This window comes from Scyliorhinus torazame, unplaced genomic scaffold, assembly GCF_047496885.1.
Source record: "Scyliorhinus torazame isolate Kashiwa2021f unplaced genomic scaffold, sScyTor2.1 scaffold_510, whole genome shotgun sequence".
Lineage (NCBI taxonomy): Eukaryota > Metazoa > Chordata > Chondrichthyes > Carcharhiniformes > Scyliorhinidae > Scyliorhinus > Scyliorhinus torazame.
Genome location: NW_027308237.1, coordinates 103075 through 124459, shown reverse-complemented (window position 1 = coordinate 124459; position 21385 = coordinate 103075). Strand labels below are relative to the sequence as shown.

At 51.0% G+C, this 21385-nt stretch overlaps 1 protein-coding gene across 1 annotated transcript in view; it reads left to right on the top strand.

The window, feature by feature from the left end:
• The window catches only part of LOC140406370 (transient receptor potential cation channel subfamily V member 5-like), a gene marked incomplete at its 5' end in the record, with an annotated part of 90017 nt that overhangs the window by 24040 nt on the left and 44592 nt on the right, over positions 1 to 21385 (top strand). The window contains 2 exons of the mRNA XM_072494457.1: positions 12357 to 12423; positions 15774 to 16042. Of these exons, the coding sequence (XP_072350558.1) occupies positions 12357 to 12423; positions 15774 to 16042 (336 nt within the window). The remainder of the gene's footprint in view (positions 1 to 12356; positions 12424 to 15773; positions 16043 to 21385) is intronic.

Here is a 21385-nt window from a genome sequence, read left to right as displayed (position 1 = left end):
TGCTGAGCTCGAGACGTGGCCTCATCAGAGTGGTGGAACTTGGGGGAGCTGGCAGCCACCATTCCCACTCCATGGGACGGGTACAGTTTAGCACCCAGTGCCCCCTCCTCCCGCCCGGTGCCCATAGGGCCCCAGGGTTCATCTTGGGACGGAAGCTCAGCTGGTTCAAGCCCCGGCTGCACTTGCGTAAAGTGGCTCTGCCAGCTCCCCGATGTCTGCACCATGGTGTTGATGACCTTGGCGATGCTCCTCAGTGATTGGGCCATGCTCTGCAGGGCCAAGACAATGTGCCCACCTGTGACTGGGACAAACTCTGCAGTTTGGGGGACATGTCAGCAGCACCTCATTAAGGTCGGCCTGGTCCTGGGTTATAACCCAAGCGAGTTGGACATTCTGCTGAGACCCTCAGCCATGGTCATCACTGACTGCGCAATAACTTGGACACCTTTACTCATTCTGCCAACCCTTGCAGTGTTGGCCTCAGTGCCTAGCATTGCCGGCGACATCTCCAGCACCTGTAGCCTCTAGAACTCCTCCAATTGCCTATGGATCTGCTGGAGTGTCGCGACATCGCCCTCTGAAAGTCCTGCCGCACCTTAACATCTCCATCAGCTCCAGTAAACCTGTACCATATCGTAAACCTGCTCATATCAAAACTCCAAAACCTAGGACTTGGCTCCCCACTCTGCAACTGGATCCTCGATTTTCTGACCAACAGACCACAATCAGTAAGAATGAATGACAACACCTCCTCCACAATAGTCCTCAATACCGGGGCCCCGTACTTAGCCCCCTCCTCTACCCCCTGTACACACACGACTGCGTGGCAGAATTTGGTTCCAACTCCATCTACACGTTTGCTGACAATACGACCATAGTGGGCAGATCTCGAATAACGACGAGTCAGAATACAGGAGGGAGATAGAGAACCTAGTGGAGTGGTGTAGCAACAACAATCTCTCCCTGAATGCCAGCAAAACTAAAGAGCTGGTCATTGACTTCAGGAAGCAAAGTACTGTACACACCCCTGTCAGCATCAACGGGGCCGAGGTGGAGATGGTTAGCAGTTTCAAATTCCTAGGGGTGCACATCTCCAAAAATCTGTCCTGGTCCACCCACGTCGATGCTACCACCAAGAAAGCACAACAGCGCCTATACTTCCTCAGAAAACGAAGGAAATTCGGCATGTCCACATTATCTCTTACCAACTTTTACAGATGCAGCATAGAAAGCATCCTATCAGGCTGCATCACAGCCTGGTACGGCAACTGCTCGGCCCAGGACCGCAAGAAACTTCAGAGTCGTGAACACCGCCCAGTCCATCTCGCGAACCTGCCTCCCATCCATTGACTCCATTTACACCTCCCGCTGCCTGGGGAAAGCGGGCAGCATAATCAAAGGCCCCTCCCACCCGGCTTACTCACTCTTCCAACTTCTTCCATCGGGCAGGTGACACAGAAGTCTGAGAACACGCACGAACAGACTCAAAAACAGTTTCTTCCCCGCTGTTACCAGACTCCTAAATGACCCTCTTATGGACTGACCTCATTAACACTACACCCTGTATGCTTCACCCGATGCCAGTGCTTATGTAGTGACATTGTGTACCTTGTGTTGCCCTATTATGTATTTTATTTTATTTCCTTTTCTTTTCATGTACTTAATGATCTGTTGAGCTGCTCGCAGAAAAATACTTTTCACTGTACCTCGGTACATGTGACAATAAACAAATCCAATCCAATCCTGCTCCTATTTTCTATGTTTCAATGTGCACAGAATGGCTGCCATGTTTCCTACATTACAACAATGACTACAATCGACAGGTGACCCCTTCAGTTTCTGTTGGACTCACCCCACCTACAAAGGTAAAATCGAGCCTATGGTTTCTGATGATTAGTTGGACAGCACAGGCAAGTAACGAGGAAGTCCCAAGGAAAGCAGGCACACAGGAAGTACTTCTGCAGATAATCGCCCAGAGACAACGCCGATTACGTCAGTGGTACAGACAGAGCCTGTACCGACCATGCTGTCCATCTAAACTAAAATCTTCTGCACTTCCGGGGTCTGTATCCCTCTATTCCCATCCTATTCATGTATTTGTCAAAATGTCCCTTAAACGTCACTATCGTCCCTGCTTCCACCACCTCCTCCGGCAGCGAGTTCCAGGCACCCACTATCCTCTGTGCAAAAAACTTGCCGCGTACATCTCCTCTAAACCTTGCCCCTCGCACCTTAAACCTATGCCCCCTAGTAATTGACCCCTCTACCCTAGGAAAAAGCCTCTGACTATCCACTCTGTCTATGCCCCTCATAATTTTGTAGACCTTTATAAGGTCGCCCCTCAACCTCCGTCGTTCCAGTGAGAACAAACCAAGTTTATTCAAACTCTCCTCATAGCTAATGCCCTACACACCAGACAACATCCAGGTAAATCTCTTCTGCACCCTCTCTAAAGCCTCCACATCCTTTTGGTAGTGTGCGACCAGAATTGAACACTATACTCCAAGTGTGGCCTAACTAAGGTTCTATGCAGCTGCAACATGACTTGCCAATTTTTATACTCAATGCCCCGGCCAATGAAGGCAAGCATGGCATATGCATTCTTGACCACCTTCTCCACCTGTGTTGCCCCTTTCAGTGACCTGTGGACCTGTACACCTAGATCTCTCTGACTGTCAATACTCTTGAGGGTTCTACCATTCACTGTGTATTCTCTACCTGCATTAGACCTTCCAAAATGCATTCCCTCACATTTAGAACATAGAACATAGAACGATACAGCGCAGTACAGGCCCTTCGGCCCACGATGTTGCACCGAAACAAAAGCCATCTAACCTACACTATGCCATTATCATCCATATGTTTATCCAATAAACTTTTAAATGTCCTCAATGTTGGCGAGTTCACTACTGTAGCAGGTAGGGCATTCCACAGCCTCACTACTCTTTGCGTAAAGAACCTACTTCTGACCTCTGTCCTATATCTATTACCCCTCAATTTAAAGCTATGTCCCCTCGTGCCAGCCATTTCCATCCGCGGGAGAAGGCTCTCACTGTCCACCCTATCTAACCCCCTCATTTGTCCCGATTAAACTCCATCTGCCATCTCGCCGCCCAAGTCTCCAAACAATCTAAATCCTGCTGTATCCTCTGACAGTCCTCATCGCTATCCGCAATTCCACCAACCTTTGTGTCGTCTGCAAACTTACTAATCAGACCAGTTACATTTTCCTCCAAATCATTTATATATACTACAAACAGCAAAGGTCCCAGGACTGATCCCTGCGGAACACCACTAGTCACAGCCCTCCAATTAGAAAAGCATCCTTCCATTGCTACTCTCTGCCTTCTATGACCTAGCCAGTTCTGTATCCATCTTGCCAGCTCACCCCTGATCCCGTGTGACTTCACCTTTTGTACCAGTCTGCCATGAGGGACCTTGTCAAAGGCCTTACTGAAGTCCATATAGACAACATCCACTGACCTACCTGCATCAATCATCTTTGTGACCTCTTCGAAAAACTCCATCAAGTTAGTGAGACACGACCTCCCATTCACAAAACTGTGCAGCCTCTCGCTAATATGTCCATTTGCTTCCAAATGGGAGTAGATCCTGTCTCGAAGAATTCTCTCCAGTAATTTCCCTACCACTGACGTAAGGCTCACCGGCCTGTAGTTCCCTGGATTATCCTTGCTACCCTTCTTAAACAAAGGAACAACATTGGCTATTCTCCGGGACATCACCTGAAGACAGTGAGGATCCAAAGGTTTTTGTAAAGGCCTCAGCAGTTCCCTCTCCAACCTCCTTCAGTATTCTGGGGTAGATCCCATCAGGTCCTGGGAACTTATCCACCTGAATATTTTTCAAGACGCCCAACACCTGGGGCGAGATTCTCCGACCCCCCGCCGGGTCAGAGAATCACCGGGGGCTGGCGTGAATCCCACCTCTGCCGGTTGCCGAGTTCTCCGGCACCGTATATTCGGCGGGGGCGGGAATCGCGTCGCGCCAATTGGCGGGCCCCCCCCCGCGATTCTCCGGCCCGTATGGGCCGAAGTCCCGCCACTAAAATGCCTGTCCCGCCGGCGTAGATTAAACCACCTCTCTTACCGGCGGGACAAGGCGGCGCGGGCGGGCTCCGGGGTCCTGGGGCGATCTGGCCCCGGATGGTGCCCCTACGGTGGCCTGGCCCGCGATCGGGGCCCACCGATCCGTGGGTGGGCCTGTGCCGTGGTGGCACTCTTTTCCTTCCGCCTTCGCCACGGTCTCCACCATGGCGGAGGCGGAAGAGGGTCCCTCCACTGCGTATGCGCGGGAATGCCGTGAGCTGCTAACGCTCCCACGCATGCGCCGCCTGGAGATGTCATTTCCGCGCCAGCTGGCGGGGCACCAAAGGCCTTTTCCGCCAGCTGGCGGGGTGGAAATTCGTCTGGCGCGGGCCTAGCCCCTCAAGGTTGGGGCTCGGCCCCCCAAGATGTGGAGCATTCCGCACCTTCGGGGCGGCGCGATGCCCGACTGATTTGCGCCGTTTTGGGTGCCAATCGGCGGACATCGCGCCGTTTCCGGAGAATTTCGCCCCTGGTCTTTTTGGGTCCCTCAGAACCTATCCTCCAGAACCCCCAACACATTTCATGCCCTCTTTGCCCTGACGCCTTACCCACATAAGCCACCAGCTACAAACCACATCCCAATAAAACTGACGTGCCGGCATCTCACAATTTTCTTTCTGTCTCACCAAGGATAAAGTGGACCATAATAGAGGGGAGCATCAGAAGACGGGTGGGGGCATGTCTGACATACGGGTCTACACCCCACTTTGAAGAAAGGGTCATGGAACCCGCGGGGGAAGCCAAGGAGAGGGCAGTGGCTGACATGGAATTCAGCAGGCACCGAAAAAGTGAGAGTCCAATGTAGCTTGTCCTATCCAGATGTCCTATCTCAAGTGAGTCTTTCCTCTCCCACAGCGTTCCCACGCCTTCCCAACATGTCTTCCAGGATTCCCATCAGACGAAGCTGGATCATCTGGGGTCGCAGCCCCCCTGCAGATCCACAGAACACTCCGGAGCAGGCCTCTGGGGAGACACCGATTTCTCGACACATCTTTCCCCAGCACCATCCCACAGCGCAGAGACTACAACCTCGGTCGGTAATGGTAGCGATCAGGTGCCTGGGTCACCCTCTGGTGAGCACCACACACATGCTGCAGCACATCAGGTGGAGGCGGGGACTCCCGAGGGCATGGACGGTTGTAGAGCTGCCCAAACCCAGGGGGTGACAGCGATATTCCAGTGCCTGCAAGGACAGCTGGAGGAGTCCACTCGCCTTCAGATACAGGAGATATGGGGGGCACCCAGGGTAACTCTGAAAGGGTGGCGTCTGAGGTGGAAGGCCTGTGGAAAGAAGTCAGAGCCATGTGTCAGGATGTCCAAGACTTGGAACACACTGTGCTGTCCACGGTTGAGGTGCAGGAGAGGACAGCCCAGACACAGGAGGACATGTCCTGGATGCAGAAGAACATTGCAGCAGCGCTCCAGATCTTGGCCCATTCACAAAGGGTCATGGGTGAGGACATCAAATGCATTTGCCGGGTGCTGACTGACCATAGCCAGTCACAGATGGATATCACAGTCACAGAGGGACATGACTGAGGCAACGAGGGATGTGGCTAACTCACTGAGGGACATGTCCCAGTCACAGAGCAACATAGCTGAGGGCACTGACACCACGGTCAGACGATGGCGGGCATCCAGGACGAGCAGTGCCAGATGACATTGAAACCACTAGAGCTGACTCCAGCTACCCCTCCATTTCATGCAGTTGCCTGGAGGCTAGCGAGCATCCTGAGGGAGGAGGAAGAGATGGGGCCTATCCGGGGCCTCCGGCAGGGAGGCACTGGAACAGTGCAGCCCTTCTGAATTCCCCTCACCTGAATGTGGTGGTATGTATTAAGGGTAATACGGTACACCACGAATGCCGAGGAGCTATTGGAGGGCAGATGCTGGATCCCGATTGAATCCGCCGCCTACCGGGCTCCACCCAGATAGGCGGGGTATAAGAACCTGGGTTTAATCCCCCGCAGCTGCATTCTGTGACTGAGCTGCTGGGGAACGAGTCTGAACAAGTCTGCTCAATAAAGCCTCGATTGAAGTTCTTTACGTCTCGCCTCGTGTGTGATCGATGGTGCTACAATTTATTGAGCAGACTTAAAAAGGAATATGGAGGTCCGGTTCACCCCGGAGTGCCTGCGAATCGGCCCCCACGCAGCTAATGCAACATCGGCGTTTAAACACTGGCTGGCGTGCTTTGAGGGATACCTCCGAACGGCCCCCGGCAGACCAACAGAAGACCAGACGATGCAGGTCCTGCATTCCAGGGTGAGTCCCGAAATCTACTCACTCATCGAGGACGCGGAAGAATTCCCAGCGGCGCTCAACTTGCTGACGGAAATCTACATTAAGCCCGTCAACCAGGTCTACGCACGCTACCAGCTCGCGACGAGATGACAAATCCCCGGGGAATCGCTAGACAATTTCTTCAATGCTCTAGCGATCCTGGGACGAAACTGCAACTGCCCAGCGGTTACGGTGAACGAACATACGGACCTCCTGATCAGAGACGCTTACGTAGCAGGTTTGGCATCGTCGCAAATTCGCCAGAGACTTTTAGAGAAAGACTCTCTCGGACTCACAGAGGTACGGGCCCTCGCAGCCTCCCTCGACGTGGCCTCCCAAAACGCCCGCGCCTATGCCCCCGACCGCGCTGCAGCCCCTTGGGCTCCGTGGACCCCCGCCGCAACCGACTCCCCGGCAACCCCAACCCCTCCGCAAGCGTGCGCAGCCAGACCACCCGGGGGGGGCCCCGCTGCTACTTTTGCGGGCAGCCAAAACACCCCCACCAGCTCTGCCCGGCCCGCTCGGCCACCTGCAAAAGCTGCGGTAAAAAGGGGCACTAGGCAGCGGTGTGCCAGTCCCGTGGGGTTGCCGCTATCTCCGGGGAACAAATGGGACCACGGGCTCAACCCCCCCAGCGACCCACGGGCAGCCAACGGGCGCCGCCATTTTGGACCCCGGACACCACGAGGGGGGACGGGCGCCGCCATCTTCCTACCCACGGGCCGCGTGCGATCCATGGGAGCGGCCATTTTGTCCACCCCCGGCCGCGTGCGACTCATGGGAGCGGCCATTTTGTCCAGCCCCAACCGCGTGCCATCCATGGACGCCGCCATCTTGGCTGTCAGGCAAGGACCCCAGCGTGGACGGCTCCACACTGCCTGAAGACAACGATCTGATACACCAACCACGTTTGGCATCGGTGACCCTCGACCAGTCGCGGCCCCGGATGCTCCAGACAACAACGACAAAGGTGCTGGTGAACGGGCACGAGACGCCGTGTTTGATCGACTCGGGGAGCACAGAGAGTTTTATTCACCCGGACACGGTAAGACGCTGTAATTCGGCCAAGCACCCAAAAAATCTTCCTGGCGGCGGGTCCCACTCCGTTGAAATCAAAGGGTTCTGCATCGCAAACCTAACGGTGCAGGGGAGAGAGTTCAAAAATTACCAGCTGTACGTCGTTCCCCACCTCTGTGCTCCCACCCTCCTGGGGTTGGACTTCCAATGCAACCTCCAGAGCTTAACATTCAAATTTGGCGGCCCTATACCCCCACTGACTATCTGCGGCCTCGCGACACTCAAGGTCGAACCGCCCTCCCTGTTTGCGAACCTCACCCCAGATTGCAAACCCGTCGCCACGAGGAGCAGACTGTACAGCACCCAGGACTGGACGTTTATCAGGTCCGAAGTCTAGCGGCTGCTTCAGGAAGGCATACTCCAGGCCAGCAATAGTCCCTGGAGAGCCCAGGTGGTAGTAGTGAAGACAGGGGAGAAGCAAAGGATGGTCGGAGACTACAGTCAGACCATCAACAGGTACACGCAGCTAGATGCATACCCTCTTCCCCGCATATCCGACATGGTCAATTGGATTGCACAGTACAAGGTCTTCTCCACCGTGGACCTTAAGTCCGCCTACCACCAGCTCCCCATTCGCCCCGGTGACCGCAAGTACACTGCCTTCGAAGCAGACGGGCGGCTATACCACTTCTTAAGGGTTCCATTCGGCGTCACGAACGGAGTCTCGGTCTTCCAATGGGAGATGGACCGAATGGTCGGCCAGCACGGTTTACGGGCCACGTTCCCGTACCTTGACAACGTCACCATCTGCGGCCACGACCAGCAGGACCACGACGCCAACCTCCGCAAATTCCTCGAGACCGCTAATGCCCTCAACCTCACCTACAACGAGGAAAAATGCGTGTTTAGCACCGACCGTCTAGCCATCCTTGGCTACGTAGTTCGTAATGGAGTGATAGGCCCCGACCCCGAATGCATGCGCCCCCTCATGGAGTTCCCTCTCCCCCACTGTACCAAAGCTCTGAAACGCTGCCTGGGCTTCTTTTCTTATTACGCCCAGTGGGTCCCCCAGTACGCAGACAAGGCCCGCCCACTAATCCAGTCCACTACTTTTCCCCTGTCGACAGAGGCCCGCCAGGCCTTCAGCCGCATCAAAACGGATATCGCAAAGGCCACGATGCGCGCCATTGACGAGTCCCTCCCCTTCCAAGTCGAGAGCGACGCGTCCGACGTAGCTCTGGCGGCCACGCTCAACCAAGCGGGTAGACCCGTGGCCTTTTTCTCCCGGACCTACACGCTTCAGAAATTCGTCACTCCTCAGTAGAAAAGGAGGCCCAAGCCATAGTGGAAGCTGTGCGACATTGGAGGCATTACCTGGCCGGTAGGAGATTCACTCTCCTCACTGACCAACGGTCGGTAGCCTTCATGTTCGATAATGCACAGCGGGGCAAGATAAAGAACGACAAGATCCGGTGGTGGAGGATCGAACTCTCCATCTGCAATTATGAGATCTTGTACCGTCCCGGAAAGCTGAACGAGCCGTCCGATGCCCTATCTCGCGACACTTGTGCCAACGCACAAGTGGACCGTCTCCAAGCCCTCCACGAGGACCTCTGCCACCCGAGGGTCACTCGTTTCTACCACTTCATAAAGGCCCGCAACCTCCCTTACTCCGTCAAGGACGTCCGAACAGTCACCAGGAACTGCCAAATCTGCGCAGAATGCAAACCGTAGTTTTTCAGGTCAGATAGAGCGCACCTGATAAAGGCTTCCCGTCCCTTTGAACGCCTCAGTTTGGACTTCAAAGGCCCCCTCCCCTCCACCGATCGCAACACGTACTTTCTTAACGTCGTTGACGAATACTCCCGCTTCCCCTTCGCCATCCCCTGCCCCGACATGACCGCGGCCACGGTCATTAAAGCCCTCGGCACCATCTTTACCCTGTTCGGTTTCCCCGCCTACATCCATAGCAACAGGGGGTCCTCCTTCATGAGTGACGAGCTGCGTCAATTCCTGCTCAGCAAGGGCATAGCCTCGAGCAGGGCGACCAGCTACAACCTCCGGGGGAACGGGCAGGGAGAGAGGGAGAACGGAACGGTCTGGAAGACCGTCCTACTGGCCCTACGATCTAGGAGTCTCCCAACTTCCCGCTGGCAGGAAGTCCTCCCGGATGCCCTTCGCTCTATCCGGTCCCTGCTGTGTACCACCACTAACCAAACGCCTCACGAGCGCCTCCTTGTCTTCTCCAGGAGGTCCGCTTCTGGAACGTCACTTCCGACCTGGCTGGCAGCCCCGGGACCCATCCTGCTCCGGAAACATGTGCGGGCGCACAAATCAGACCCGCTGGTGGAAAAGGTACATCTACTCTACGCAAACCCGCAGTACGCCTACGTGGCGTACCCAGACGGCCGACAGGACACGGTCTCTCTGCGGGACCGGCCGCCCGCTGGAGCTCCCCCCCCCCAATACAAATCACCTCCCTCTCACTCCCGCTGGTGCACCCCACAGCCACCCCCTTCCCGGGGGGATCGGTTCTCCTCCCAGGCCCGTCCAGGAGCAAGGAAACAGAAGGGGACAGCGCGATGCTCCCAGAGTCGACCGGACCCGAGCCAGCACCACCACCACCACCCAGGCTGAGACGATCGGAAAGGGCGACCAGAGCACCATCTCGACTCATCGAATCGGCTTAAGATGTATATAATTCAGGTGCCCAGTAAAGCGGCATTGTTGTAAATAGTTAACGCTGCAAATCGGGTAAAATGTGAATAATTCGATGGCCCAGTAAAAGCGGCATGATTGTATATAGTTCAATGGTTAAGGTACCGACCCTGTAAACCCCTACCACCATACCACCCACCACCCGGCCGGGTTCTTTTTTAACAAGGGGAGAATGTGGTGATATGTATTAAGGGTAATATGGTACACCACAAATGCCGAGGAGCCATTGGAGGACAGATGCTGGATCCCGATTGGATCCGCCGCCTACTGGGCTCCACCCAGATAGGCGGGGTATAAGAACCTGGGTTTAATCCCCCGCAGCTGCATTCTGTGACTGAGCTGCTGGGGAACGAGTCTGAACAAGTCTGCTCAATAAAGCCTCGATTGAAGTTCTTTACGTCTCGCCTCGTGTGTGATCGATGGTGCTACACTGACACTGGCACATTTGCTGGGCAGCGGGTAAAACAGGCTGAAACATCATCGTCACCCGTAAGACTCAAAAGTCGGCCGTACCTATCCAGGCCCAGGCCCTCCAAAGGAAGGCCTCCAATGGCATCACAGGGCAGAGGACGAGTTAAGCAGCAGGCCACTTCCACTCCTGATTTGCAATCGGGGGAACACCGAGAAGGAGCGGGAGGCCACGGAAGATCAGTGAGTTAGATGACATTTAATAAAAGCAAATTACTGTGGATGCTGGAATCTGAAACCAAAGAGAAAGTGCTGGAAAAATTCAGCAGGTCTGACAGCATCTGTAGGGAGAGAAAAGAGCTAACGTCTCGAGTCCAGGTGATCCTTTGTCAAAGTTATAATACAGAAAAAGTGGGAAATATTTACACTGTGGAGTGAGAATGAAAGGTGAGTCATAGCCACAGTAACCCAGGGAAACCAGGTGCTAATGGCCACAGAAACCAAGGGAAAGAGTGCTAATGGCAGTCCCCAGAGAGAACAAAAGGTGTGAAAGGCCAAACAGCAGAAAAATAACATCAGAGGATGAACTGTGACAGATGTAGATGTGGGGGGAGGGGAAGGGGGAAGCAAAGGGGAGAAAGGGTAAGGGAAGGTGGATAAGATGTGTGTGTGTGTGTGGGGGGGGGGTGTTAAATATATATAAAGAAACACAAGAGAGAAAGAAATGGTGAAAGACTGTTAAAATGAAATGGAATGAAAACCTCTCAGACCACAAGTGACTGTTGGTCAGTAAATAGTGATCAAGGAGTCTGGTTAGCTCAATCGGTTTGACGGCTTGTCTGAGATGCAGAGTAAAACCAACAGCCCGGGTTCAATTCCCGAGGTTATCCGTGAAGGCTCCGCATTTCCAACCTTGACCCTTGCCTGAGGTGTGGCGACCCTCAGGTTAAATCAGAACCAGTCAGCTCTCCCCCTCAAAGGGGAAAGCAGCTTATGGTTTTCGAGGACTCTGGTGACATTCACATTTAATAGTGTTGATGCATTTGTGCAACGTTGCTTTGTTTATTTCTTTAATGGAGGCATTTCCATATATATTGGGCTGGATTCTCCGCAGCCCCGCGCCAAAATCGCGGCAAACGCGGGGGCGGAGAATCCACTTTCGTGCTGTAATCAGCCTGGCGCCGGTTCGGTGATTCTCCGGGGCCTGCGGCCGGGGGCCCATTGACAGAGGCCCGCCCAGCATTCCTCCGCTCCCGACTGGCTGAATTCCCGACGGCGTGGAACTAACCACCTATTGCCGATCGGGATGCTGGTGTGGAGGCTGTGGACTCAGCGGGGACTAAGGGGGATCGGAGGCCAGGGGGGACCTTGTAGCCGGCCGGGGATTAAATCTGCGGGGTTAGAAGCTCGGGCGCGCGGCCAATCGGGAGGGTCTCCTTTCTGTGCGTGGCACAGAAATCGACGCTGCCGCTGGAGGCCGCTGCCCTGTGCATCCAAACCGAATGTGCGGGGGCCCGTATCCGCAGCTAAAGCTGCGAGATTTGCTCCGGGTCCCTGCTAGCCCCCTGCAGGGCATTGAATTAGCTCAACATTTTTATCGGAATTTCGGGAGTAAAGCTCCACCATTTTTACGCCGGCGTGGGAACATAGTCTCATTTTGGGAGAATCCAGCCCGTTGTTTATGGTCAGGAAATTCACGAGCAGCTGTGTCCTGAATTTTCAATATATGTTGTCGCTAGGCAACATTAGCAATGTAGACCCAGACAATATGCAACATCCTTTGCAGAAAATGTCAATGAAAAGCTTTCTTTAATTGCTTCTCAGATTATTTTGGAGAAATTCTTGACGTTTGTGATATTAATGGTGATGGTGCTTATCGGATTTACAACAGGTAATTATCCAAAGTGATGTATTGCCCCATTTTGATTGTAATTTTGTTAAAACAATAAACGCGACATTCTCCACTTTTCTGTTTAGGGTTTTAACTGAAGAATTTACTACAATGGTATCATATAATCACAATGTTACAACTTGGAAATTGGCCCCCATCAAATATCCTGTCAACATTCTCCAACAGAGCCCTCGCCCTCCCGCTCTGGATATTAACACACAAAAACAGCTGGGTCAGGATCAGATTGGAAGAAAGGAATCCAACTTGCCCAATTCTGGTTCAAACCCAAGTCAGCCAGTCCATTACCAGAAATCAAGTTGGCAATTCCAATGCATAGGTGAGGCTGGCAGACTCTGATTTAATCAGTTTGCTAAGTTAACTGCGACCTGCCCAGTTTCGAGAAACCTAACAGCGAGAGGGGAGCATCTGAGGTGAAGGGGCGTGTCTTTACAGCACTTCTTGTGGGTCAGATGTGGAGGTATTTGCTGATGATTGCACAATGTTCAGCACCATTCACAACTCCTCAGACACTGGAGCAGTGCTCGCATAAATGCAGCATGACCTGGACAATAACCAGGCTTGGGCTGACAAGGGTTAAGTAACATTTGTATCACACAAGTGCCAGGCAATGACCATCTCCAACAAGAGAGAATCTAACCACCGCCCCTTGACATTCAATTGCATTACCATTGCTGAATCCCCCACTGGCAACATCCTAAGGGCTACCATTGACCAGAAACTGAACGGTACTAAAATAAATACTGGGGCTACAAGAGCAGGTCAGGGGCTAGGAATCCTGTGATGTGTACTCACCTCCTGACTCCCCAAAGCTTGCCCACCATCTATAAGGCACAAGTCAGGAGTGTGATGGAATTCTCTACCCTTGCCTGGAGGAGAACAGCTCAAACAACACTCAAGAGGTTTTGCATCATCTAGGACAAAGCAGTCCATTTGATTGGCACCCCATCCACAAATATTCACTCCCTCCACCACCGGCACACAGTAGCAGCCGTGTGTACCATCTTCAAGATGCACTGCAGCAACTCACCAAGGCTCCTTAGGCAGCACCTTCAAAATCTACGACCACTGCCATTTAGAAAGACAAGGGCAGCAGATACATGGGAACACAACCACCTGGAAGTTCCCCTCCAAATCATTCACCACCTTGACTTGGAAATATATTGACAATATTCATTGTCACTAGATCAAAATCCTGGAACTCCCTCCCTAACAGCACTGTGGTGTACCTGCACCACATGGACTGCAGCGGTTCAAGAAGGCAGGTCACCACCACCTTCTCAAGGGCAATTAAGGATGGGCAACAAATGCTGGCCCAGCCAGCGAAGTCCGCATCCCGTAAAAATGAATTTACAAAAAAAGAAATGCTTGCATCAGCCGGCCCCTCAATCTCTGCCCCTTGCACCTGAACCCTTCCCTTCCATTGAAAGACCCCTGGGATCCAAAATCAGACTTTCCTGCACTCCTGGGGTTTGAGATCAAACATCTCTACATTCCTGGAGTCAAACTCTTCCCAAACTGGGGATCGTACCTACCTTGGCGTGCAGCCTTTCCCAGGACTCTGCCTGCCTGACTGTACCAAGCCAACATGCAGACAGGGGACTTGTCCCAAAAAATGCAAGTATGGAAGGATTCCGCCCTCACCTGGTGCTTAACCCCCTCCTGTCTAGGCCAGTGACATCCATGTTCCGTAAGTGAAAAGAAAAACATGCTAACGATGGCATAATGGGCCGAATGGCCTCTTCCAACACTATTATGATTCTATGATAACAAAGGCACTGTATAAGTTCAACATTCTCACCTATTTCTAAACAAAAATCATGATTAGATTTGCCTTTCCTGTTTGCGAAATCTTTTTTTTGACTTGTGTAGCTTCCCATTAGGTTGCCTCTTCTACTCCACTTTAAATGATGCATTTTATTTCATGGAATTGCTCACCTTTTTATTTTGCATCAGACTGTATTCACCACTTATCTGCCCTATCTCTGTCCTTCCTCTATCTTTGGCAATATTTTACGCAGTTACACAGAGCCAAGCTCTGCAATTCGGTGTTATTTGCAAATTCTGTATTCTTCTGCCAATTCCTATGACTCGATGTTTGTGTATAGATGTCACAGAAGACCTCTGAGGAACACTGCTCACCGACCGCCCCCCTTCCCCCCACCCCCGCCCTTTCCAAGAAAACACCTTTTATGGAATTAGAATCTAAGAATTGTTGCAGCATAGGAGGAGTTTATGCCGGTTCTCTGCAGAGCAGTTTAACTAGTCTCACACCCCTGCCTTTTCCCTGTGGCCCTGCAAAGTTTTCCCTTCAGGGCCAATGCCGTTCCCTTTGGAAAGCCACTATTGAATCCACCACACTCTCGGGCTGTGTATTCCAGAGTCTAAACATTCGTTGCATAAAACATTTTTCTGAGTAGTTCTTTGCCCCATCACCTTAGATCCATGTGTTCTGGTTCTCACCCCTTTCGCCAACGGGGACGTTTTCTCCTATTTACTCTGTCCAGCTCCCTCATGATTCTGAACACCTCGATCAAATCTCCTCTCAACCTTCTGTGAGGAGAAAATCCCAGCTTCCCCATCTATCTATATAACTGGAGTCTCTCAAACATTCTCACACATCTTTCTTGTGCTCTCTCTAAACCCGTCACATGCCCAGAATTGGATCCAATATTCTACTTGAGGCTGAACCAGTGTCCAGAATTCTCTTGCCTTTCACTGGCGGTGGGATCCATGGTCTCGGCAGCAATGCACCCCCGCCCATGGGTTTCCCGACAGCGTGGGGTGGCTTCAATGGAAATTCCCATTGATAGTGGCGGGAGCAGAGAATTCTGCCCAGGTTCATCATAACTTCCTTTCTTTTTCACTCTAGTTATAAGCCCTACGATCCATTGTGCCTCTTTCTCAACCTGCCCTGCCATCTTCAATAATATCTGTGCATAAACCCTCCAGGTCTCCCTCCTGCTGCAACCCCATTAGAATTCCACCCTTTATTTTATAATGGAATCCTTTGTTCTTCCTACCAAAATGAATCACTTTACACTTTCTCTGCATTAAATATCATCTGTCATGGGTCCGTCCATTCCACCAACCTGCCTATGTCCTACTGATGGCTTTGCTTCCATGTTTAATGTCATCTGCAAATTTTGGAATTGTGGCATGCTCCTTGTTTCCTACTCCCCTGCTCCCTCTATCCAAATGGCCAAGCTCCCCTTGATTACATGCAATATTATCTTCACCGCAAGTCTCGTGTGTGTTTTTTTTTGATGAATGTTTTAATTTGGCAGCGAGGTTCCGAGTTTGGTGCTGACAGTGATTTTGTTTCATTCCAGCCATATACATGTCATTTCAGGAGCTCGATCCTTCCCAGTGGATTCGCTTTAATGACTATAAGAATCTGATTTTCCTGATGTTCATGCTCTTTTTTGGACTCCTCGACATCCCACTAAATTATGAAAAGTACACGCCTTTCATGGTGAAGATCTTGTATGTGTCCTACATTATGATGACTTTTCAGCTGATGGCTATTCTCTTCATCTTCTTGATTGCTCAGACACTACGGCGGGTGATGAAGAATCTGGATGTACTCTGGCTAGCACAGGTACTGAGTTCATACATGTTCATTTGTCTGCTTGTGTAGGAAAGAAAGGAAGAGAAATGAGATTTTCTGGGCATGCTGTCCTCTTACATCAATGGGCCTAACTCCACGTTCCCAACAGGTGCAAGGAAAAGAAAGAATTACCTGCATTTATACAGCAACTTTCACAATCGCAGGTGGTTCCAAAGCTCTTTACAGCCCATTAAGTACTTTGAGGTATTGTCACTGTTGTATTGTAGGACATGGCAGGCAATTGGTGCACAGCAAGGCCAATAATGATAAAGCCATTTTATTTTTGAATTGATGTTGATTAAGGGATTAATATTGGTAAGGGCATCGACCGTTCCTCAAAATTTTGCCATGAGACCTTTTACATCCACCTGAGAGGGCCGACAGGGTTTAGGATGGAATTTTCTCATTTTCATGCAGAGTGTCGCAGTGGGTGCGGAAAGCGGCATTGCAGCTGCCGACCTCAGTGGCTGCTTTCACTGCCGTATCATGAGGAACTCTGAAAAGAGAAAACCCAAGTGTTGGGTCCCACAACTTCATTGAGCCTGCCCCGCCAGCAACTTGGCTTTTTAAAAGTTTAGGCTGCTATTTTTAAAGGCTGCTCCGATACCCAAAGGTAAAAACAAAACACTCACACGATGCACCCTCCCCTATGCCCCCCCTCCCCCCCATGCAGTATCCCCCCCATGCCAGGGGGCAGTATCACGGGGCAGTGCTGGGGGGGCAGTGCCAGGGCGTCATGCCTGGGTATGACTCTCTCGCTCCTGAGCGATGCATTAACCTGAGCTCATCTGGCAGGTTCTGCCCGCCAGATGCACGCTGTGGGGCAACAGTCATAAATGTGAAGGGAGGGGGTGGAATGGTCAGACGCAGAGCCTGATAGTTAGATTTAAATTTATTCTGATGGGGTTTCTGACATTCAATGTTGGAAATCCCGTTCGGTCACTGGTGGGGGGGTGGGGGGTGGGGACAATTGCCACTGGAATTCCTGCCAATGCAAAATGCCTCTTGCGACTTTTCACCCCCATCGCCATTCATGTTCGATGAAAACGGGAGAGTAAAATGCTGGCCATAATGTCTCATTCAAAGGATGCCATCTCCAACAATACAGCAGTTCTTCAGCACTGTTTTCCTTTTGATTTTCTTTCTTACCCTTTTCTTGTGAAGGCAGTCACTCACACTTTTAATCCAGTCTCCTCAATGTCCAAGGGCTGTTAATCATGATTGTGCTGCAATATCACAATGGGCAAGGCAAGGAGGTAGGCCTCAAGGCTCACCTCGTTAGTACAGGATTTGAATCTGCGCTGTTGGTGCGACTCTGCACCATACGCCAGCCATCCAGCCATTTGAGCAAACCAACCCCTGCCTGTATGGGATGCATCTAGGATAATTCATACCTCTGTTAAAGTGGGGGGGGGGGGGGGGCTGTTGCACTCTTTGGAGCAGTTCACCTTTCATTGCTCCTGCCCTGCTCCCAAGCTTCACTTGTGGCCCGTTATATTACTTTGTGTAATATATATATTACTCTTTTGAACCAGCCGAGTTGTTGAAATGAGCAGTAATCTTCTTATAAAGATAAACTAATTTATTGAGTAATATAAATAAATATTGTAAGTTCTTTTTCCTTAATACTCAACTAGTAAAACAAAGAAACAATTGTAGAGATAACTAATTAAATTATACAACACAATGCTTTGATAACTAATAACTTCTCTTCACAGCTTTCCTGTGTCTGTTCTCTCTGCACTCCTGATACACACACCATCAGAAAGAGTGGGAAAGCTATTAATATAGGTCCTGACAGTGAGACATCTAGTATTCAATATTGCCTGTACTAGCATTACATATATTGATCATGTATATTGATAGACCGAGATCACTACAGCCCCAGCTAGTTGTTTGCATGTGACAGCATGGAACACTATCTCAATAGGCAGACAAAGAAAGATGAGGGTAGCTAATGTGCCTCCCCATCGGTGAGTTAGGATTTGCCTAGCCTTGTAAGCAAAGTGTTACTCAAAAGAGTGGGAAGAAGCTTTCAATAGAAATTCAAAGGTCACAAACGTGATTAAGCAAAGTGTTGTGGAGCACTAAGAGTGTGGTCAGGTATTCAAGGTACCAAGGTCACCCATGATCTCCAGAGTCATCTCCAGCCATTCCGACTGGCTATTCACTGTGCTATTCAGATGTGCCTGCATGAGAGCGTGAGGCTGATAGGGGTGACTCTCATTCACTATAACCTGTTTCACGTGTTAGTTATGACACATCACCTACCAATTCATCTCATACAGCTGTCGAGTCCTATGATGATAGGAGCGGGGGGGGGGGGGGGGGGGCAGGTGATGGGCCAGCAGGTGAGGATACACTGGGAGCTGTAACCACAGTCCTGCAGACACACCACCCACGCTATAGGGTTATTGCAGTGAACCTCAGCACCCCCCTGAGTTACTGAACAATCTTCTTCAGAATGACATTGCTCACCTCCATGGTGCGAGAAAAGGGCTAAAAAAAACGGCATCTGAAACATTACCAGCTTCACATAACCTGGCCAGTTTCCGCACCACTGATGGGATCCCGTTACAGCAGTTAGCAACAAGTATAAAGATGGCGAAAGTATCACTGCTTACCATTGGCAAGTGGAATATGTGAACATATCATGGACCATGCCAGTGTGGACAGACAAGTGAAATGACCGGCTGGGCTCACAAAGAACTGTCCAAATATAACATCCATAACATTCCCCATGGGTGCAGGAAGGTGGGATTAGAAAAGGTACCTGGGTGTCCTTGGGCTGGCATGGACAAGATGGGCTGAATGGCCTACTTCTGTGCTGTAACTTTTCTATGATTCCATGATTCCAACAGCATTAAGCTGTACCGTAAGTCTAGGGCAGTACGATGGCATAGGGGGTCACCACTGCATAATGCCGAGGTCCCAGGTTCGATCCCGGCTCTGGGTCACTGTCCATGTGGAGTTTGCACATTCTCCCTGGATTTGCAATGGTTTCGCCCCCAGAACCCAAAGATGTGCAGGATAGGTTAATTGGCCACGCTAAATTGCCCCTTAATTGGAAAAAATGAATTGGGTACTCAAAATTTATAACAAAAAAAACAAAATAAAAGCATGACTCGTCTAGCTCATAAAGAGCAAATTATAGAAGATCTGGTACAAATGTACGCAGAATCTTTCGATGATAGTTGGATGTTTTGAAGGTTTTGAGTATCACATCACTCTTGATCCAGCGATGAAATCAATGATTCATCACCCATGTAAAGCAACAATAGAATTAAAAGGAAAACTTGGAAGAGAACTCCAGGAGGTGGAAGAAAGTGAGTTGAATGCTGGAGTCATAGAGCCTACAGATTGGATAAATTCCATCACGATGAGAGAGAAGCTAAAAGAATGGCTAAGCACTTGCCTGGATCCCAAAGATCTTAATCAAACAATCAAGAATCCAACATTGGAAGAGATCACACCAGCATTGTGTTTTTCTGAGTGGAAGGTTGTGACTGCGCTGGGGCCTCTGTTGTTTGTAGTGCACATAAACGTTTTGGAGGAAATGTAGCCGGTCTGATTAGTAAGTTTGTGGATGACACCAAGGTTGGTGGAGTGGATAGTGTTGAGGATTGTCAGAAGATACAGCAGGCCATTGATAGGTTGGAGACTTGGGCAGAGAAAAGCCAAACGGAGATTAATCCGGACAAATGTGAGGTAATGCATTTTGCTAGGTCTAACATAGAGGGGAAATATACCGTAAATGGTAAAACTCTTAGGAATATGGAAAGCCAGAGAGATCTGGGCGTGCAGGTCCACAGATCTTTGAAAGTGGCAACACAAGTGGACAAGGTAGTCAAGAAAGCATATAGAATGCTTGCCTTCATTGGACGGGGCATCGATTATAAAAACTGGCAAGTCATGCTGCAGTTGTATAGAACCTTGGTACGGCCGCACTTGGAATATTGCGCACAATTCTGGTCATCACACTACCAGAAGGATGTGGAGGCTTTGGAGAGGTTGCAGAGGAGGTTTACTAGGATGTTGCCTAGTCCAGAGGGTGTTAGCTATGTGGAGAGGTTGAATAGACTCGGACTATTTTCATTAGAAAGACGGACGTTGAGGGGTGACCTTATAGGGGTCTACAAGATTATAAGGGGCATGGATAGAGTGGACGGGTAGACGAGAAGGGGCTGGTTTAGCACAGGGCTAAATAGCTGGCTTTTAAAGCAGGCCGAGGCAGGCCAGCAGCACGGTTCAATTCCCGTACCAGCGTCCCTGAACAGGCGCCGGAATGTGGCGACTAGGGGCTTTTTACAGTAACTTTATAGGGGCTGTTTAGCACAGGGCTAAATTGCTGGCTTTGAAAGCAGACCAAGGCAGGCCAGCAGCACGGTTCAATTCCCATAACAGCCTCCCCGAACAGGCGCCGGAATGTGGCGACTAGGGGCTTTTCACAATAACTTCATTTGAAGCCTACTTGTGACAATAAGCGATTTTCATTTCATTTCATTTCATTTTCACTCTTTCCCAGGGTGGAGGGGTCACTCACCAGGGGGCACAGGTTTAAGGTATGTGGGGCAAAGTTTTGAGGAGATGTGTGAGGCAGGTTTTGTACGCAGAAGGTGGTGAGTGCCTGGAACGCGCTGCCAGGGGAGGTTGTGAAAGCAGATACATTAACAACGTTCAAAAGGCATCTTGACAAACACATGGATAGGATGGGTATAGAAGGATATGGCACAAGGAAGTGCTGAGGGTTTTTGGCAAAGGTTGGTATCATGACCGGTACAGGCTTGGAGGGCCAAAGGGCCTGTTCCTGTGCTGTATTGTTCTTTGTTCTTTAGTGCGTTGCCTCTGTCACTTTCTTATGCAATGCGGCCTAACCTCCGATCCCTTGGCCCATCACTCCAGGCAACTCCCCTGCCCATGACACTCACCCACCCTCCGGCTGTGAACATGTCCCCAGTGCTGTGTCCCATGCCCTGGGTGTTCGGATGTTGGCTGCTGCGTGTGTGGTGTTGCCTCCCGCAGTGTTCAAGCACAGTGTCCAGGCATCAAGATGTGATTAGGATGCTAGGCAATGACTCTCACATACTACATGGCCCGTCCACCCATGGGAATTCACTTGGGTTGTGTGTAGTGTTCACTTAACCATGATTACCAATTCCCTATTAGCAATAACTTTCAGCCGCACAGCCAAAGGCCTCAGCAGTTGTTGGGTGTTATAGGTGGTCAGTGGGGCAGATAGGCAGGGACGGCAGTTGCCTCCCAGAATGGTACACACGATCCAGGGGTTGATATGGTGGTGCCACATGCAGTTGCCCCCTGATTGCCCCCCCAGCG